Source organism: Callospermophilus lateralis, chromosome 17, assembly GCF_048772815.1.
Source record: "Callospermophilus lateralis isolate mCalLat2 chromosome 17, mCalLat2.hap1, whole genome shotgun sequence".
Classification (NCBI taxonomy): Eukaryota; Metazoa; Chordata; class Mammalia; order Rodentia; family Sciuridae; genus Callospermophilus; species Callospermophilus lateralis.
In genome coordinates this window covers 47,657,660-47,672,804 of record NC_135321.1, presented here as the reverse complement: position 1 = coordinate 47,672,804, position 15,145 = coordinate 47,657,660, and the positions used below count along the sequence as shown (strand labels likewise).

Here is a 15,145-nt window from a genome sequence, read left to right as displayed (position 1 = left end):
TCCCAACTTGTAGTGTTCAATTTTGTAAGGATCTGGGAAACATTTATATTTTTAATTCCAGTCCTTTGTTGGTTAGCCAAAGTGTATCTTATATTTTAACCTCAGGCTGTGTGTGAAGGTGGAGGATTACTAAAAGGAAATGAAAACTTCCTGAGTGCAGAACCGAACACCTATGCCACCGCAACAAGAGACGATGGAGGGGCTTGCAGGGCTGTGGGGTCCAGTGTCCAATAAAGACCTCCTTAGGGCTAGGGGTGTAGCTCAGCTGTGGACCCCCTGCCTAGTGTGCTGTAGGCTCTGAGTTAGATCCCTGGCATCAAACCATAAACATTTCATGCTGACAGAAGTTGTGGGAGGTAGCAGAGGGGGCCGGGCAGAAGTAGTTCTGAGTCCCTCAGAGATGAGGACTGCCCTTGACATCTTCTATCAAATCAGTTCTTGGAGAGCTTATCTCACTTGTTTTTCTTAAAATAGTTGGGCCTGTTCTATGAACAGCCCCAAGACTAATGCAGATACAAATAGATAAAAATCAGCCACGTTTAATCATTTTGTTATGGCTTTAGCCCTGTACCCATTGCTCACTAATCCTCATCTATGATTTCAGAGACACACATAAAATCTCCCCCACCCACATCTCTTTGTGTCCCCAGCTAAGCTGCATCAAATCCCCTGGGGCCCACCAAAACAGAGGAGAAGGAGAGCTTCAGGGTGGCCTCAAAACACCCCAAGCCTTGGAAAGGGGCTGGGACCAAAAAGACAAGCCTTTGGGAGCCAGGGCCCTGTTGTTCCTGCCAGCCCTCCCACCAGGCTCCCTGACAGCGCAAGGAAGCGATGCCTTTGATTTTTATCCTCAGATTGTACAAGAGAGTTCTCAAATCTTCCTCTGCTCCTGAGGCTGTGGTTGTCCATCCCAGCCGGTCTGATGGAAGAGCCTGGGCTATCTTCACACTCACTATAGTGCAGGTTAACACAGTGGTGCTCTGGAGAGGCACAGTGACACTTCCTTAAACTAGAATAAAACTTGAAATTTTAAATAAAATACAAAATTCAACTCAAGACATGAAAGTACTTGTTTGTGCTAAAATAATAACGGCAGCACTTCCAGTCTTTTAGGCTTCATTTTCCACCAAAGTGTATTTCTTTCATTCCCTCTTTAAGCTACTTTTCTTTTTGGGGGGTGGGGGGTGGGGGAGGTAGGGTACAAGGGATCTAACCCAGAGGTGCTTAAACACTGAGCCACATCCTTAGCCCTTTTTTAATTTTTTGAGACAGGGTCTTACTAAATTGGTGAGATTGACCTTAGCCTCCTAAATTGCTGGGATTTCAGGCATGTACCACCCCTGGCTTAAGCTGCTTTTTGATCTTACACATTTTTCCAATAGCATCATCTACTAGACACCCACTCTGCCTGCCATTCCAAGAAACCATCCCTAAAGCTATAAGAACTCAGGCACTTGGAGGGGTTAAGTTTGGTTCTTATAGGTGTAAAGCAGTATTCAAGCCCTAGCCTAACCTTGACCACACAATGGAATGATCTAAGGAGCTCTGGCAGCATGGTGGGTACCTGGGTAACAGAAGAGATCCTGCCTTTACTCTTGTGGTGGGTGGGGCCTGAGAGTGGGGTTTCACAAGCTTCCAGGTAATTTTAATGTACAGCAGACACTGGCATTCTCATCTTGAAGTCTCTTGGGTGTCAATATCTTAAAACCCCATAACTAAAACAATTTTAAGAATTTAAATCATACAAACGAACAAGTTTTTTTTTTTTTTTTTTTTTTTGGTGTGTGTGTGTGTGTGTGTGTGTGTGTGTGTGTGTTTTGGTGGGAAATTCAGTTGATCTAATGGATACAAGAGTTTCTGAACTGGATCTATAGAGACTAGTGTAGGGGTGAACACTCCTTGCTTGAAGGAATAATTATGGCTTTTTCTGTCCTGGGATAATGGGGCTCATTTTTTCAGAAATGCTTTGTTTACCCATCTGGGCTTTATGCTTCAGAAAATCTCTTCCTGACACTGTGGAGGGAGGGAGGGAGAGAGGGAGGGAGGTTAATCTGCCTGTTCTGCACACTTCCTTCTTGTCCTAGATCACAGTGAAAGCAGTGAAGTGAGCCAGTCAGAGGGAGAGCCCTGGCCTGACATCGAGAGCTTCAGTAAAATGCCTTTTGACGTCAGTGTGCATGATCCCAAGTACAGTCTGATGAGCCTGGTGTATACCGAGAAGCTGGCAGGGATCAAACAAGGTCAGTGCAAGTGCAGCCAGGCTTACCTCTTGCAAATCCAAGGATACCAGAAAATCAGGACACAAGGCCTGGGGCAGTTCAATCTTTCAGAACAGTTTAAATAATTCTCCCAGTTTTCTCTTCTCTTCTCTTTCTTATTTACACACATCATCTTTTGATTTCTTTTTTTTTAAGTATTTATTTTTTTAATTGTAATTTATTTTTTTATTGTAATAAAAAAATACCTTTATTTATTTTTATGTGGTGCTGAGGATTGAACCCAGGGCCTCGCACGTGCTAGGCAAGCATTCTACCACTGAGCCACAACCCTAGCCCATCGTTTGATTTTCATACATTCCTCTCAGGGCATAAATTATAAAATTCTTGGAAAAAAATCCTTTTGGAAAATAGAGGATGTTTTTTCCCCCAGGTACAGGGGATTTACACACATATTATGGAATGATGGTTTTTCTACCCCTTTTATACACAGAAGTAATAAAGGAATGCAAAATTGAGGAGCCCCGGAAACGAGAAACTGTATCTATGATGCTGACCAAATATGCTGCCTACAACACCTTTCACCACTGTGAGCAGTGCCACCAGTATATGGACTTCACCTCTGCCTCCCAGGTGCAGCTCTCACCTTTGCCTCTGCCTTACATCTCTGTTACCAATAGGGATTTGCATGTAAGGATAGGGGCGGAGGGATATAACATAAGCCCCTAGATAAAGTATAGCTTATTTATGAGAAAGAGCTACTCATTGGTGAGAAAAATGCATGAAGCAATGATTAGATGAGCTTTGGACTTACAGGGATTGTGGGAGGGTAAGCAGCTTAGTTTTAAGGGCTTAAGTTACTTCATGTGTCATGTTTAGGTTAAAAAGCTGAGATGCTTATCTGTGATTCTGAAAAAAACTAGATATTACAGTATGCTCAGTAAAAGTCACCGCCCCCCGCCTTGGGTTGTTGACTAAAATGGCAGGAGTCCATATGGTGTGTCCTGGAAGCTATGTCCTAACAAGTCTGATTTTTCACCAATCTAGGCACATATTACTTCTTGGGATGATTTTGACCAGTGGAGTCAATGTTTCATGCAGTGAAAGAAACACAGAAAGTGAGCCAATATCCCTTAGCATTTGGCTTTTTTGTGTGTGTGTGCTGTGGATTGAACCCAGACGATTACGTGAATGCTTAAGCACTCACTGAGCTACACCCCCAGCACAGTATTTTTGGCTAGTGCATCTTTAAACACAAGAGAAGGGAATGGTAGCAAATGACAGTAAAACCCAGAGCCTGTCCATGCTGCTTTCTGCAAATTTATCTTCTTGATTTTATCTATATATCTACTTACTTATTTATTTATTTTTCGGATCATTTGGAATTTATTATGTCTACTAGGCATGAAAGTCAGAAAATCCAGTAGAGAGTTGTCAATAGGATTGTGGATCAGTATACAATTTGGAGTTGATAAAATGAAAACTTAAGGCTTCAGAAATAAATATCTTTATATATTTTTTATTTGTTCTGATCAGTTATACATGACAGCAGAATGTTCTTTGATTCATTGTACACAAATGGAGCACAATTTTTCACTTCATTGATTGTACTCTTCTTGATTTTAATGAGTTGGCAATGAACACCTAGAAACAACTCTTGCTTCTTTGAGGCCATGCTGAGTGGATCCCCCAACCCACTGAGCTACACCCCCAGCCCTGTTTATTTTGAGTCAGGGACTCACTAAGTTGCTGAGGGTTTAGCTAAGTTGCTGAAGCGGGTCTTAAACTTGCGATCCTCCTTCTCAGCCTCCAGAGTTACTGGGATTACAGGCATGCACCACTATGCCCAGCTTTTTCATATATAAAGTTTCTGTATGACTACAGTACTAAGTAATATATTTCCACATCTGTGAAGCAGAATAAACTAGAATTTTTTTTTTGAGAGAGAGAATTTTAATATTTATTTTTTTAGTTTTTTGGTGGTCACAACATTTTTGTTTGTATGTGGTGCTGAGGATCGAACCCGGATTACAGGCATGCACCACTATGCCCAGCTTTTTCATATATAAAGTTTCTGTATGACTACAGTACTAAGTAATATATTTCCACATCTGTGAAGCAGAATAAACTAGAATTTTTTTTTTGAGAGAGAGAGAATTTTAATATTTATTTTTTTAGTTTTTGGTGGTCACAACATTTTTGTTTGTATGTGGTGCTGAGGATCGAACCCGGGCCAAACGCATGCCAGGCGAGCGCGCTACCGCTTGAGCCACATCCCCAGAATAAACTAGAATTTAAAGGAAGAACCATAATATTGTTTTTTCTAAGAAATGTAATATTTGGGTTAAAACTATTGAGAATCCATTCTGGATTCTGGTTACTGAGGAATAACTGATGTTATCTTTCATTAAGCCAAATATTGTCTGCATTTTGTAAAAGCATGTAAAAACCTATTATATAATTATTCAGAGATAGGCTACTGAGAGCACGTGAACTTCCCAGCAACATGGCTAGGATGAGTAAATGGTCCCTCCCTAAAACCAGAGTTTGGGACTAAATGACTGTATGTCTTTACAGCTTCCAGTGCAGCCAGGAAAGATGGAGCCACAGAAGCCAATTCAGTGGTGTCAGTTCTACTTTGTTTAGAAAGCTCAAATTCAGTTCATTCAACTCTGGCTCACAGATCATTAGTGTTTCCCCCTGTAACTGGGGGCCTTTGGGAATGTGCACATAGCAGAACACACCAGAGGGAGGTCTGATCTCTGCCTAAGACTGAGCAGTTGAGCCCTAAGAGCATAAAGAATGAAAAGACAGTGGCAGCAACAAGTCCTTCATCCATGGAGAGGCCACGCAGGGCAAGATGCCTAGCTCTCATGTCAGTGGAAGCTACTGTGTGTTGAAGCTTCCCACCCTTGTAAATGTTCCTACCCTCAGCCTAAAGATCTGGTGGCACTTATAGATGTCAGTTTGCCTCTTAATAACAAGGCCAAGGAGGGACCAGGAAGTCTGGAAACACTGAGCTTACATTCCCTTTCTTCTTTTCAAATGTAGATGTCTGACTCCACCCTTCATGCATTCACATTTTCTTCCTCTATGTTGGGAGAAGAAGTTCAGCTGTATTTCATCATCCCCAAATCCAAAGAGAGTCATTTTGTCTTCAGCAAGCAGGGCAAACACCTGGAGAGCATGCGGCTGCCTCTGGTTTCAGACAAGGTGGGTGAGAGGTCTAGATGGTTGCCAGACACCCAGCACTAGATCAGGTTTCTCCAAGCTGCTCACATCTGAGGGTTTTACTTTCCCTTTGTTTCCTTTTCAGCAGAATTTGAATGCAGTCAAGAGCCCTATTTTCACTCCTTCCAGTGGTCGCCATGAGCATGGACTCCTAAACCTTTTCCACGCCATGGAGGGCATCAGCCACCTTCACCTTCTAGTGGTCAAAGAATATGAGATGCCGCTGTACCGCAAGTACTGGCCCAACCACATCATGCTGGTGCTTCCTGGCATGTTCAACAATGCAGGCGTGGGTAAGGGGCCCCCTGGGATGGGGAGAAGGGCTAAGCAAACTAAGCTTCATTCCCCTGCCATAAAACTTCCAAAGGTTTCTCCGCCTCTGGATGGTGTCCTGCTTTCCTGGCCAGAAGTCTTTTGACTCTTTGCATTTCTCTATGCCCCTTACTACCTTTTCTGTAGTTTTGCAGAAATTTTAACTTCCAAGGACTAGTAACTAAGGAAGTCATTGTTATATTGAGCACCCTGGGAAGGGTTTAAGATTCTTACCAGGAACTTAGTCCTTTGAGGCCAGAATGTAACCCTGAAAAGAAAGATGATTTGAGGGGAGGTAGTGTTTCACCTGTTCTTAAGAGTCCCTGACTCACTGTCCTCCTAGGAGCACATACCAAGTGCTAGCAGACAGCAACCCGTCCAGGGAATTGGAAGAATCATTCCTGCTTGGAAGGAGTCTTTTCTGCTTTTCCCCAGGGAGTTTAGAAATAATGGATTCATTTCTCAAAGGGGCAATGGTTGCAGAATGTAAAGCAGAGCTGTAGGGAGGTAATGGAGATACCGAAAACACTTCATTTTCCTTACATAGATGGGAAACCTCTCACTGAACGTGTTGTTTTGGAACCATACTATCCTGTACACTTCATACACTGCAGTTCTATTTCCATCAACTTCTATGGGTGTCTGAATGTTTCATTGTGATTTATCTACATTTCCCTAATGATTAGGAATGTTATCTTTTCATGTGCTTTTTGACTTTAGAAAAATGCTCCGCAAAGTCTTTTGCCCATGAATCATTTTGTTGTTGAGATCATAGGGATTCTTTACATATTATGGATATTAACTCCTTATCAGATGTTATTACAGATATTACACCCATTCCATGTATAGCCTTTTCACTGTGTTGTGTTCTTTAATACATAAAAGTTCTTAAAGTAGTCCAGTTTTTCTGTTTTTGCCACAGGTCACTGCCTAATTCAATATCATAAAGACTTGCCCTGTATTTTTTTCAAAATGTTTTACAGTTCTAGCTTTTATGTCTAGGTCTGTGATCCAGTTTAATTAATTCTTGTATATAGTGTAAAGGAAGTAAGTTCATTTCTTGGCATATAGATATCCAGCTGCCAACACGTTGATGAAGAAACGGTCCTTCCCCCATTTAATGGCTTTGACATCATTGTTGACAATCATTTAACTATACATGAGAGGGTTTGTTTCTGGGCTTTCTGTGTCTGTATGTCACTCCCACAGTTTTGACAAAAATGGTTTTATACAAGTTTTAAAATCAGTACAAAATTTCTAATTTTTTGAGACATGATATTTGTACATGTTTATGGATTATGGTACTTCAATATGCATATAATGTATAATAAACCAAATCAGGGTAATAAGCACTTCAATCTCTTCAAATGTTGATCCTTTTTATGTGATGGGGGACATTTACTGCTGTTTTCTTATCATTTTGAAATAAATTATAATTTGCTATAGCCAAATTAACCTTCTGTGCTATACAGAAAACCAGAACTAATCCCTCTTTTCCATGTGTTTGTGCTCTTCATTGGGCTTTTTCCCATCCCTTCCTCCTGACTACACTTACCAATCTCTAGCAAGCACACTGCACTCCATTCTTCTAAGAGATCAGCTTTTTAGTTTTCATAAGAGTAAGAACATGGGTATTTCTCTTTCTGTGGCTTATTTCACCTCCCATAACGCTCTCCAGATCTACCCATGTTTCTGCAAATGGCAACTTCGTTCTTTTTGTGTGTACATATACCACACGTACTTTATCCATTCTTCCACTGATGGGCATCTAGGTTGATTTTATATCTTAGCTGTGGTAAATGGTGCTATAATAAACATGGGAGTGCAGATATCTCTTTGATTCGATTTCATACGAATATTGGGATTGCAGGATCATTTAGAAGTTTTTAGTTTTTAAAGGAATCTCTGTGCTGTTTTTCAAAATGGCCGTATGAGTTTACATTTCCCAAAAATAGCGTATAAGATTTCCTCATTCTCTGCATCCTGCGGCATCTTGTCTTTTTGATAACAGTCATTCCAACTGTAGTGAGGTTTACTTTTGTCTTCTGTACCTTTGGGATCCTATCTAAAAAAAATTGTCGCCTACACCAATGAAACCTGCCACTTTGGCTTGTAAAATTTTTGTTCTTACACCTAGGTCTTGAATCCATTTGAGATGACTTTTGTGCATTTACAGTGGTCTAGTTTCGTTCTTTACATACAGATATCCAGTTTTCCTGCCACAATTTATTTGAAAAGGTTGTCTTTAATAAACATTTGTAGCACCTTTGTCAAGAAATCGGTGACTGTTAGGTGTGTGGAATTGTCTGTATCTTCTGTTCCATTGGTCTACGTATCTACTTTGATGCCAATACCATTCTGCTTTTGTTACTATGGCTCTGAAAGTAATATAATCTGAAATGGGGTACTGTGGTATCTCCAGCATTACTTCTTTTGCTCAGAACTGCGTTAGCTATTCTGGGCCTTTTGTTCTTCTATATGAATTTTAGGATTTTCCTCCTAGTTTTATGAAGAATGTCATTGGAATTTTGTTGGGGATTGCATTGAATTTGTGGATCCCTTTTAGTAATACGGCCATTTTAACAGAATGGATTTATTTTTAATTTTTTTTATAATTTTTTACTTTCTCCTTTTTTTCCCTTTCTCCTTTTTCTTTTGTATCTTTCGTTTCCCCCATTTCTTTCCTTATTATTTTCATACCCTTTATGATTTAGTGTCTGTTTTATTTCCTTTAATACCCAAATTTTCTGACTATAGAGTATCTGTCTTCTTTTCTATTTTTAAATTAGTGGAGTTGGAGAGAACATTTCAATGCCTTATACCTTGTTAGTATATGGTCTGCTTGCAAATGTCTAGTGATTATCATCTCCTCTCAAAATGGTGTTGGGAACTGGTCATATCACTCTGAACCCATGGTGGGCTTTGATGCTGAGATACACCAGCAGCCCAGGGCACAAAGCAAAGAGAAAGCAGCTCACTAAAATACCTCTACAGTTGAAGAGGTATCAAACCCAGCAGATACACAAATCTCAACAAAGAAACAGAGAAAACAAGGTAATAAGATACTTCCAAAGGTTTTTAACTTTCCAGTAATTGAACCCAGAGATATTGAAGACGAAGTGCTGGACAAAGAATTTTAAAAGCTGATGATCAAAGCAGTTAATGAATTAAAAGAAGAATAAAGGGAAGAAAAAAATAGGAAGTGAAAGAATACTTCGATACTCTGAAAAAGAACCAAATAGAAACCTTAGAAATAAAAAAAACCAAAAACTAGTAATTCATATGTAATCAAGTGTCACCATTAGACTAGATCAAGCAGAAGAAAGGATATCAAGGCTCAAAGATTCAGGATTCAAACTTCATACTCATAAATTCTGAGTCTCTCCCAAAAGGACAAAGTAAAAAATTAGAAAAAAAATCAAGAATAAATCCAATTAAACATTTTAAAAACATAAAACTGGATATCAAATAATATCAATATCAAATAATGGGGGGGCAGGTATCTGACCACAGTCAACTCAGAAGACAATACAGTGAAATAAAAAATGTTGAAAATATTAGAATTCCTCAGGCTTTGGCTCCTGTCCACCCAGGCTTCATCCCACCCAACTCTTGTACAAACTTAATAGGTGGTGACACGTTCTCTTTGTTGCTGAGAGGAAATGGCCCCTGGAGTGTCAGTTAACTCCTTCACGGGGCACCCTGCAGGTCCCGGCAGCAGTGGCAAGCCTTGGTGGCTTTCAATTGTACAGCACTCATGCAATTTTTGGTATACAGTCAGATAATCATACCATGACCTTCAGACTGGTTATTTCTGGTGTGCAGAAATGTACCGGATTTGGAGTATCTGCAACATTGCTTAATGGTCTAACAGGGTTTTCTGTGGAATTTTAAGTATTTTCTTCATATAAAATATGTTTTCTGGGAGGTGGTTTTTATTCATCTCCAATTTGAATGACTTTTCTTTTTCTGGCCTAATTGTTCTGGCCAGGACTTCCATACTATGTTTAAATAAAACTGGTAATTTTTTTAAGGATTTGCATTTAAATCTCAAAAAAGATTCCTTTTCATAATCTTAGGTTAAGTAGCCTTTATCAAGAAATTTTCAGGAGGAAAAAGCAGTCAGTTCTCACCATTGTTATGTATAAAACTAAGAAGTAAGCATTCTTCTTACAGCATTGGAACTCATTGAAAGACTGCATAGCATAAACAGGAACGAATAAAACCAACATCTTTTTTGATATAAATGCCAATCTTTTGTTAAGTAACACTGTAAAAATTAGCTATGCATATAAGGAAGTAGTAAACTGCTCTGGGGGAAAAAAAAACCATAAGTGGTGAAAGTAGGCATCCTTGTTCCTGATCTTGGAGCAAAGATCTTTAGTCTTTCACTACAATGTTGTTACTAATGGGCTTTTTGTATATGGCTCTGTGTTTAGAATGCTAACTATTACACACATGCTTAGTAGGCTTTCCCAAATTCCAATTATCCAAACTGTCCTGGGTTCCTCCATCAGTTGAATAACATTCTTTTGTTTTATTATCACATTTTCATTTTAAGGTGGCTTAAGTTTGGCTATTTCCTGATGATAACCATTTTAAATAATTGCTAATACTGAATACTTACTGTTTGCTAGACACTATCTTGTCATTAAGTTACCTGTTCCAGAAAGGGAAGCCAAGATTGAGTGGAATTAACTTGTTCAGTGTCACAGGCTAGAACATGGTGGAATCAAAGCAAGAGCTTGACTCCAATCTGTTTCCTTATTATACCATACTACCTCTTGCAAAAAGTACACCTAAGGGAAGGGTGCAAAATTCCAGAGTCGAGATGCTGCTGGCAACTCCCTAAAGGTATCTAAAGCAAAAGACTCATCAGTGCAAGTAGCACTGCCATTAGTCACAGTCCTGGCTACTCCCTAGTACAGGACATATGAGTGGATACTTCTAAGCCTGACATTCTATGAGAAACTAATTAAAAAGCATCCCAGGGAAACTGGATTCCTCAGTACTCCTCAAAACATAGTTCATGCATCTTCAAAGATTATCTCTGGTCTCTGATCCTTTACCAGATTTAAACAAATCTGTGGAGAGGGGTCTTAGGAATCTACATTTGAAACTGACTTCCCTAATGACTCTTAAATTTAAGAGAACCACTGCTCTGAGCATTTGGGTGGCTCTGCCAGGTGCATGTGAAGAATGGGGAAGTGCTGGAGGGGCTTCAGTGAAGGGTGTGTATACATTGGTTATGCTGCCTTCCAGGTGCTGCTAGATTCCTCATTAAGGAGCTGTCATATCACAACCTAGAACTGGAGAGGAACCGCCTGGAGGAGCTGGGAGTTAAACGCCAGTGTGTCTGGCCTTTCATCGTTGTGATGGATGATTCGTGTGTCCTATGGAACATTCACAGTGTTCAGGAGCAGACCAGGTAGTGATTTTTCCAAGCAGTTGTAGGGGAATACGACACAATGCTAACAAAGAAGATAATTTTTCTTGGCTGCAGTTACATATAGAGTAAAAAACAGAGTTACAGCTTTCCAGAGAGCAAGGTCAACACCCTCACGAGTACATTTTGAGATGACTTAAAGGATTTTTTTTTTATTTAGACATTCAGTATGCCATTAAATTCCTAGACTATTTCTGCATCACAGTGTTGGTCAACTATCAATCTGTTAAAAACTTATCATTTATCTAGAAACACTGCTGGCTTCTGAATCAGGAGACCTGCTTTTTAGTCCCAGCAATTTCTCAACGATGTGGGTGAAGAAGAAAAGTCATTGAATCTCTCAAGTCCTTCACCTGTAAAATTATGGCAGGGCCAAAATCAGTTGTTGTTGTTGTCCTAGAAACTGCTGCCCTCCTATGGGGCATTTGAGGATGTCATGATGTTAGGAGGCAGTCATTGGGGGTTCATAAGGACCAGGGAATGCTAAACATTCTAAAATCCTACACAATACATAACCCCATGAGTTCAGTGGCGTCCCCACTCAAAATATTGTGCCAGATGACCTTTATGTCCTTTCCAGCTCAAGCACTGTGATTTTTCAGTCCTTGTTTCCATTGTGGATGTGAAACCAATGAATTTTTCACATGTTCCTCTATTACCAGAGCATACTTTCATGCTTTTAACTTCTGGCTTTCTTTGGTAACTACTGTTCATTTACTTTCAAACATAGCTGGATTTCTTCCCATCTTCATGTGATAAATCCTGGCCCCTGAAAGGCAGGCTCTACAACTTCCTAGTGACAGGCAGTGTCAACACTTGAGCTTAACACTGTTCTCTATTCTAGGCTAATACAAAGCAAGTTGGCTCATTGTGACCATTACAGTATTATTATTGCACAGCAGTGTTGGTCCTTCATAAATGGTCCTCTCTTCAGTAATAAATTTATTGACATTTTATATAAACTAACATTTTATAGCCAGTCCATGGAAGCAGGAGTGTCCAGTAAGAATGTGTCCTTGAAGAGTGTCTTACAGCATATTGAAGCCACACCAAAAATCATCCACTACGCAATCCTGGGTATACAGAAATGGAGCAGCAAGCTGACTTCTCAGAGTCTCAAGGCCCCATTCTCTAGGTGCCATGTGCATGATTTCATTCTTCTCAACATAGACTTGACTCAGAATGTGCAGTATGACTTCAACAGGTAGGTCAGGCCTCATGGATGCAAGTACTCTTGGCATCTAATGATTGTTTATGCCCAGTTCCAGCCTCAGCAATGTTTTTATTCCTTCATCTGTCTTGGATTGTAAGCCCCTTCATCACCCTTTGAACTACCTAGATCCTTAGATGTTAGAGTGCAAAATGCTTAGAAAATATACTTTAGCCATGTTTTATCCAACGAGAATTAAAATAGGCACAAAAACTGTAAGACTAAAATCCTTATCCTCAGAACTCACAAGAAAAATTGCTTCCCAAAAATGTTAGTAAAACCCAGAGATCTGGATCCTATAAGGAAAAGGTAGCTGATGAGTATAAGGCAGGCTAGCCCTGGCCTTGCCTCCTGAATAATTTATGTCCACATTCCTGGAAAATCAGAGAAAGACAAAGAAAACTGTTAGGAATCATAAAGCCCCTCCCATGTCAACCCTTGACATTGTAGCCATTAGAATTTAACTGTTGCTTCCACTTCCTTGTTTTCAATTTGGCAGATGCTTTCTCTTGTTTGAAGCCAGAGTATACAAAATATAAACTACTGCTTCTGCATAGGAATACCTAAAACCCTGTAGCATATTTGGAACAAAAATAATTTCATTTCCTCCTCCAATGGCTGTGATGCTCAAATCAGGAGTTTTCATGGGTCAGTGCTATGAGGACCAGCTCCATAAGGGCAAGGACAATTGTTTTTCACTCTCCCTACATCTGCCATAATTTCTCTGTGTATAGTTGGCATGGGTGACGATGTGACAAGCAAAGAAATCTTCCTATCATTGTGGTTATGATCTAGGTATTTCTGTGAAGATGTTGACTTTAACCTGAGAACAAACAGTAGTGGCCTGCTCATCTGTCGCTTTAATAACTTCAGCCTCATGAAGAAACATGTTCAGGTTGGCGGGCAAAGGGACTTTATCATTAAACCAAAGATCATGGTAAGATTTGCAAGCTTGATTCTGTTGAAAATAAACATAATTATTTCTGATATATTTGTTATTAGATACTGGCATTAAGCACTTTCCACGTTAGTAGAAAGTACAGTAACCCAAGGGAGTTCTTTTTAAAGTTTTTTTAGGTTTTTTAGTTCTGAGTGGACACAATATCTTTATTTATTTATTTTTATGTAGTGCTGAGGATTGAACTCAGTGCCTCACACATGCCAGGCAAGTGCTCTACCACTGTTAGCTATGACCCCAGCCCCCAAGGGAGTTCTTAACATCAACTCTGCAGTTTCATTTCCTATCTAGGGATTCATCTAGAGCCAAAACAAAACTTTTAACAATTTAATATAATTATTTTTCTTTAGATTTAAGCCTTAAAGTTTTAGTTTCAAAATGGCAAACTTTACATTTTGGTATTCCTAGGTAATTAACATGAGAGAGAAATTTAAATCAAGATGCATGTCTGATCCTTTCCCAGATTTATTTTTACATAGTAATATAGATCAAAATAAAAGAGTGAATTTAACGTAAAGAGTGAACTCCATGAGCCTACTTTTTTCTAAGAGATTTACTAATACCTGATCACTTACAGCATGTGAACTGTCCAGTGGATCTTAGAAACCTCTTGGCCTTTTTTGTGGGGCGGAGGGGGCAGTGGGATAGGATTCAAACCACATGCATCTAGCAGCATTAGAAATGGCTTCCTATTGAACTGTACAGTGTACTTATTAAATGTAGTACATTTCAAAAAAGCTTACTTACAACAAGCTTGTTCTTACTGTGTATAACTTATTTTAAATACTATTATACTATTTCCAAAGGAGGGAAAAATTCAGGAACAAAAATGACTGTCTAATTTTTAAATTGAACTTTATCACAGGTAATTATGTATAAAAGAAAACAGTGTACACAGAATTTGATACCATATAGGATTTCAGGCATCGATTGAGGGCCTTGTAACATAATCCTCTTGAATATGGGGGAATAGTATCTGGAAATATTAGGATGCAATACAATGTGTCCTTGGACATTTCATCTAGTAACAGACACAACATTTCCTATGATTACCTTGGCTCTTGATTTCAGGTGTCGGAGAGCTTAGCTCCCATCTTGCCCCTTCAGTATGTCTGTGCACCTGACAGTGAACACACGTTACTGGCAGCCCCTGCGCAGTTTCTCCTGGAGAAGTTCCTTCAGAATGCTGCATATAAACTCTTCCCCAAAGCCATCCATAACTTTAAGAGTCCTGTGCTGGCCATTGACTGCTACCTTAACATTGGACAGGAGGTAAAGGTGGGGGTGGCTAGTACTGTGCTTACCTACATCCATTTCTTTCCCATTTAACTTGGTTTGATAACTTAAATGGTGACAAAAGGAAGTCTATAACGTACTCTGCAAAGGCTCACATATGAGGTAATGGCAACTGTCCCTCCTCATCCCTATTTCACCTTTACAGAATGAGCCAGTGACCAATCATAGCTTAGCTCAGATGTCCTATAAGAATCCTACCTCAAAAAAATAAATAAATAAAATAAAAAAGAATCCTACCTACCTCAATGACATTGGGCAGAGGCAATTTCTAGCTCCCACCTGACTTGACATTTATTAGACACTATTATAATTACATGAATCTATTCCATAATACTGCAATTTTCAGATAAAGTACCTTAAAAACCATTTGATATAATAATACTCTTGATGTTATCTATATAAATTATGTGTGTACCCTAGGTCTTCCAATTCCACTATCCCAGAGTCCAAAGCACTCAGTATTAGATAATCTCAAT

The 15,145-nt window shown here is 39.4% G+C and overlaps 1 protein-coding gene across 1 annotated transcript in view; it reads left to right on the top strand.

The window, feature by feature from the left end:
• Greb1l (GREB1 like retinoic acid receptor coactivator) overlaps positions 1 to 15,145 on the top strand; it is a 250,854-nt gene that overhangs the window by 231,672 nt on the left and 4,037 nt on the right. Inside the window, exons 26-33 of the mRNA XM_076837400.2 lie at positions 2,085 to 2,240; positions 2,710 to 2,849; positions 5,268 to 5,429; positions 5,536 to 5,740; positions 11,022 to 11,187; positions 12,182 to 12,409; positions 13,211 to 13,352; positions 14,445 to 14,645. Of these exons, the coding sequence (XP_076693515.2) occupies positions 2,085 to 2,240; positions 2,710 to 2,849; positions 5,268 to 5,429; positions 5,536 to 5,740; positions 11,022 to 11,187; positions 12,182 to 12,409; positions 13,211 to 13,352; positions 14,445 to 14,645 (1,400 nt within the window). The remainder of the gene's footprint in view (positions 1 to 2,084; positions 2,241 to 2,709; positions 2,850 to 5,267; positions 5,430 to 5,535; positions 5,741 to 11,021; positions 11,188 to 12,181; positions 12,410 to 13,210; positions 13,353 to 14,444; positions 14,646 to 15,145) is intronic.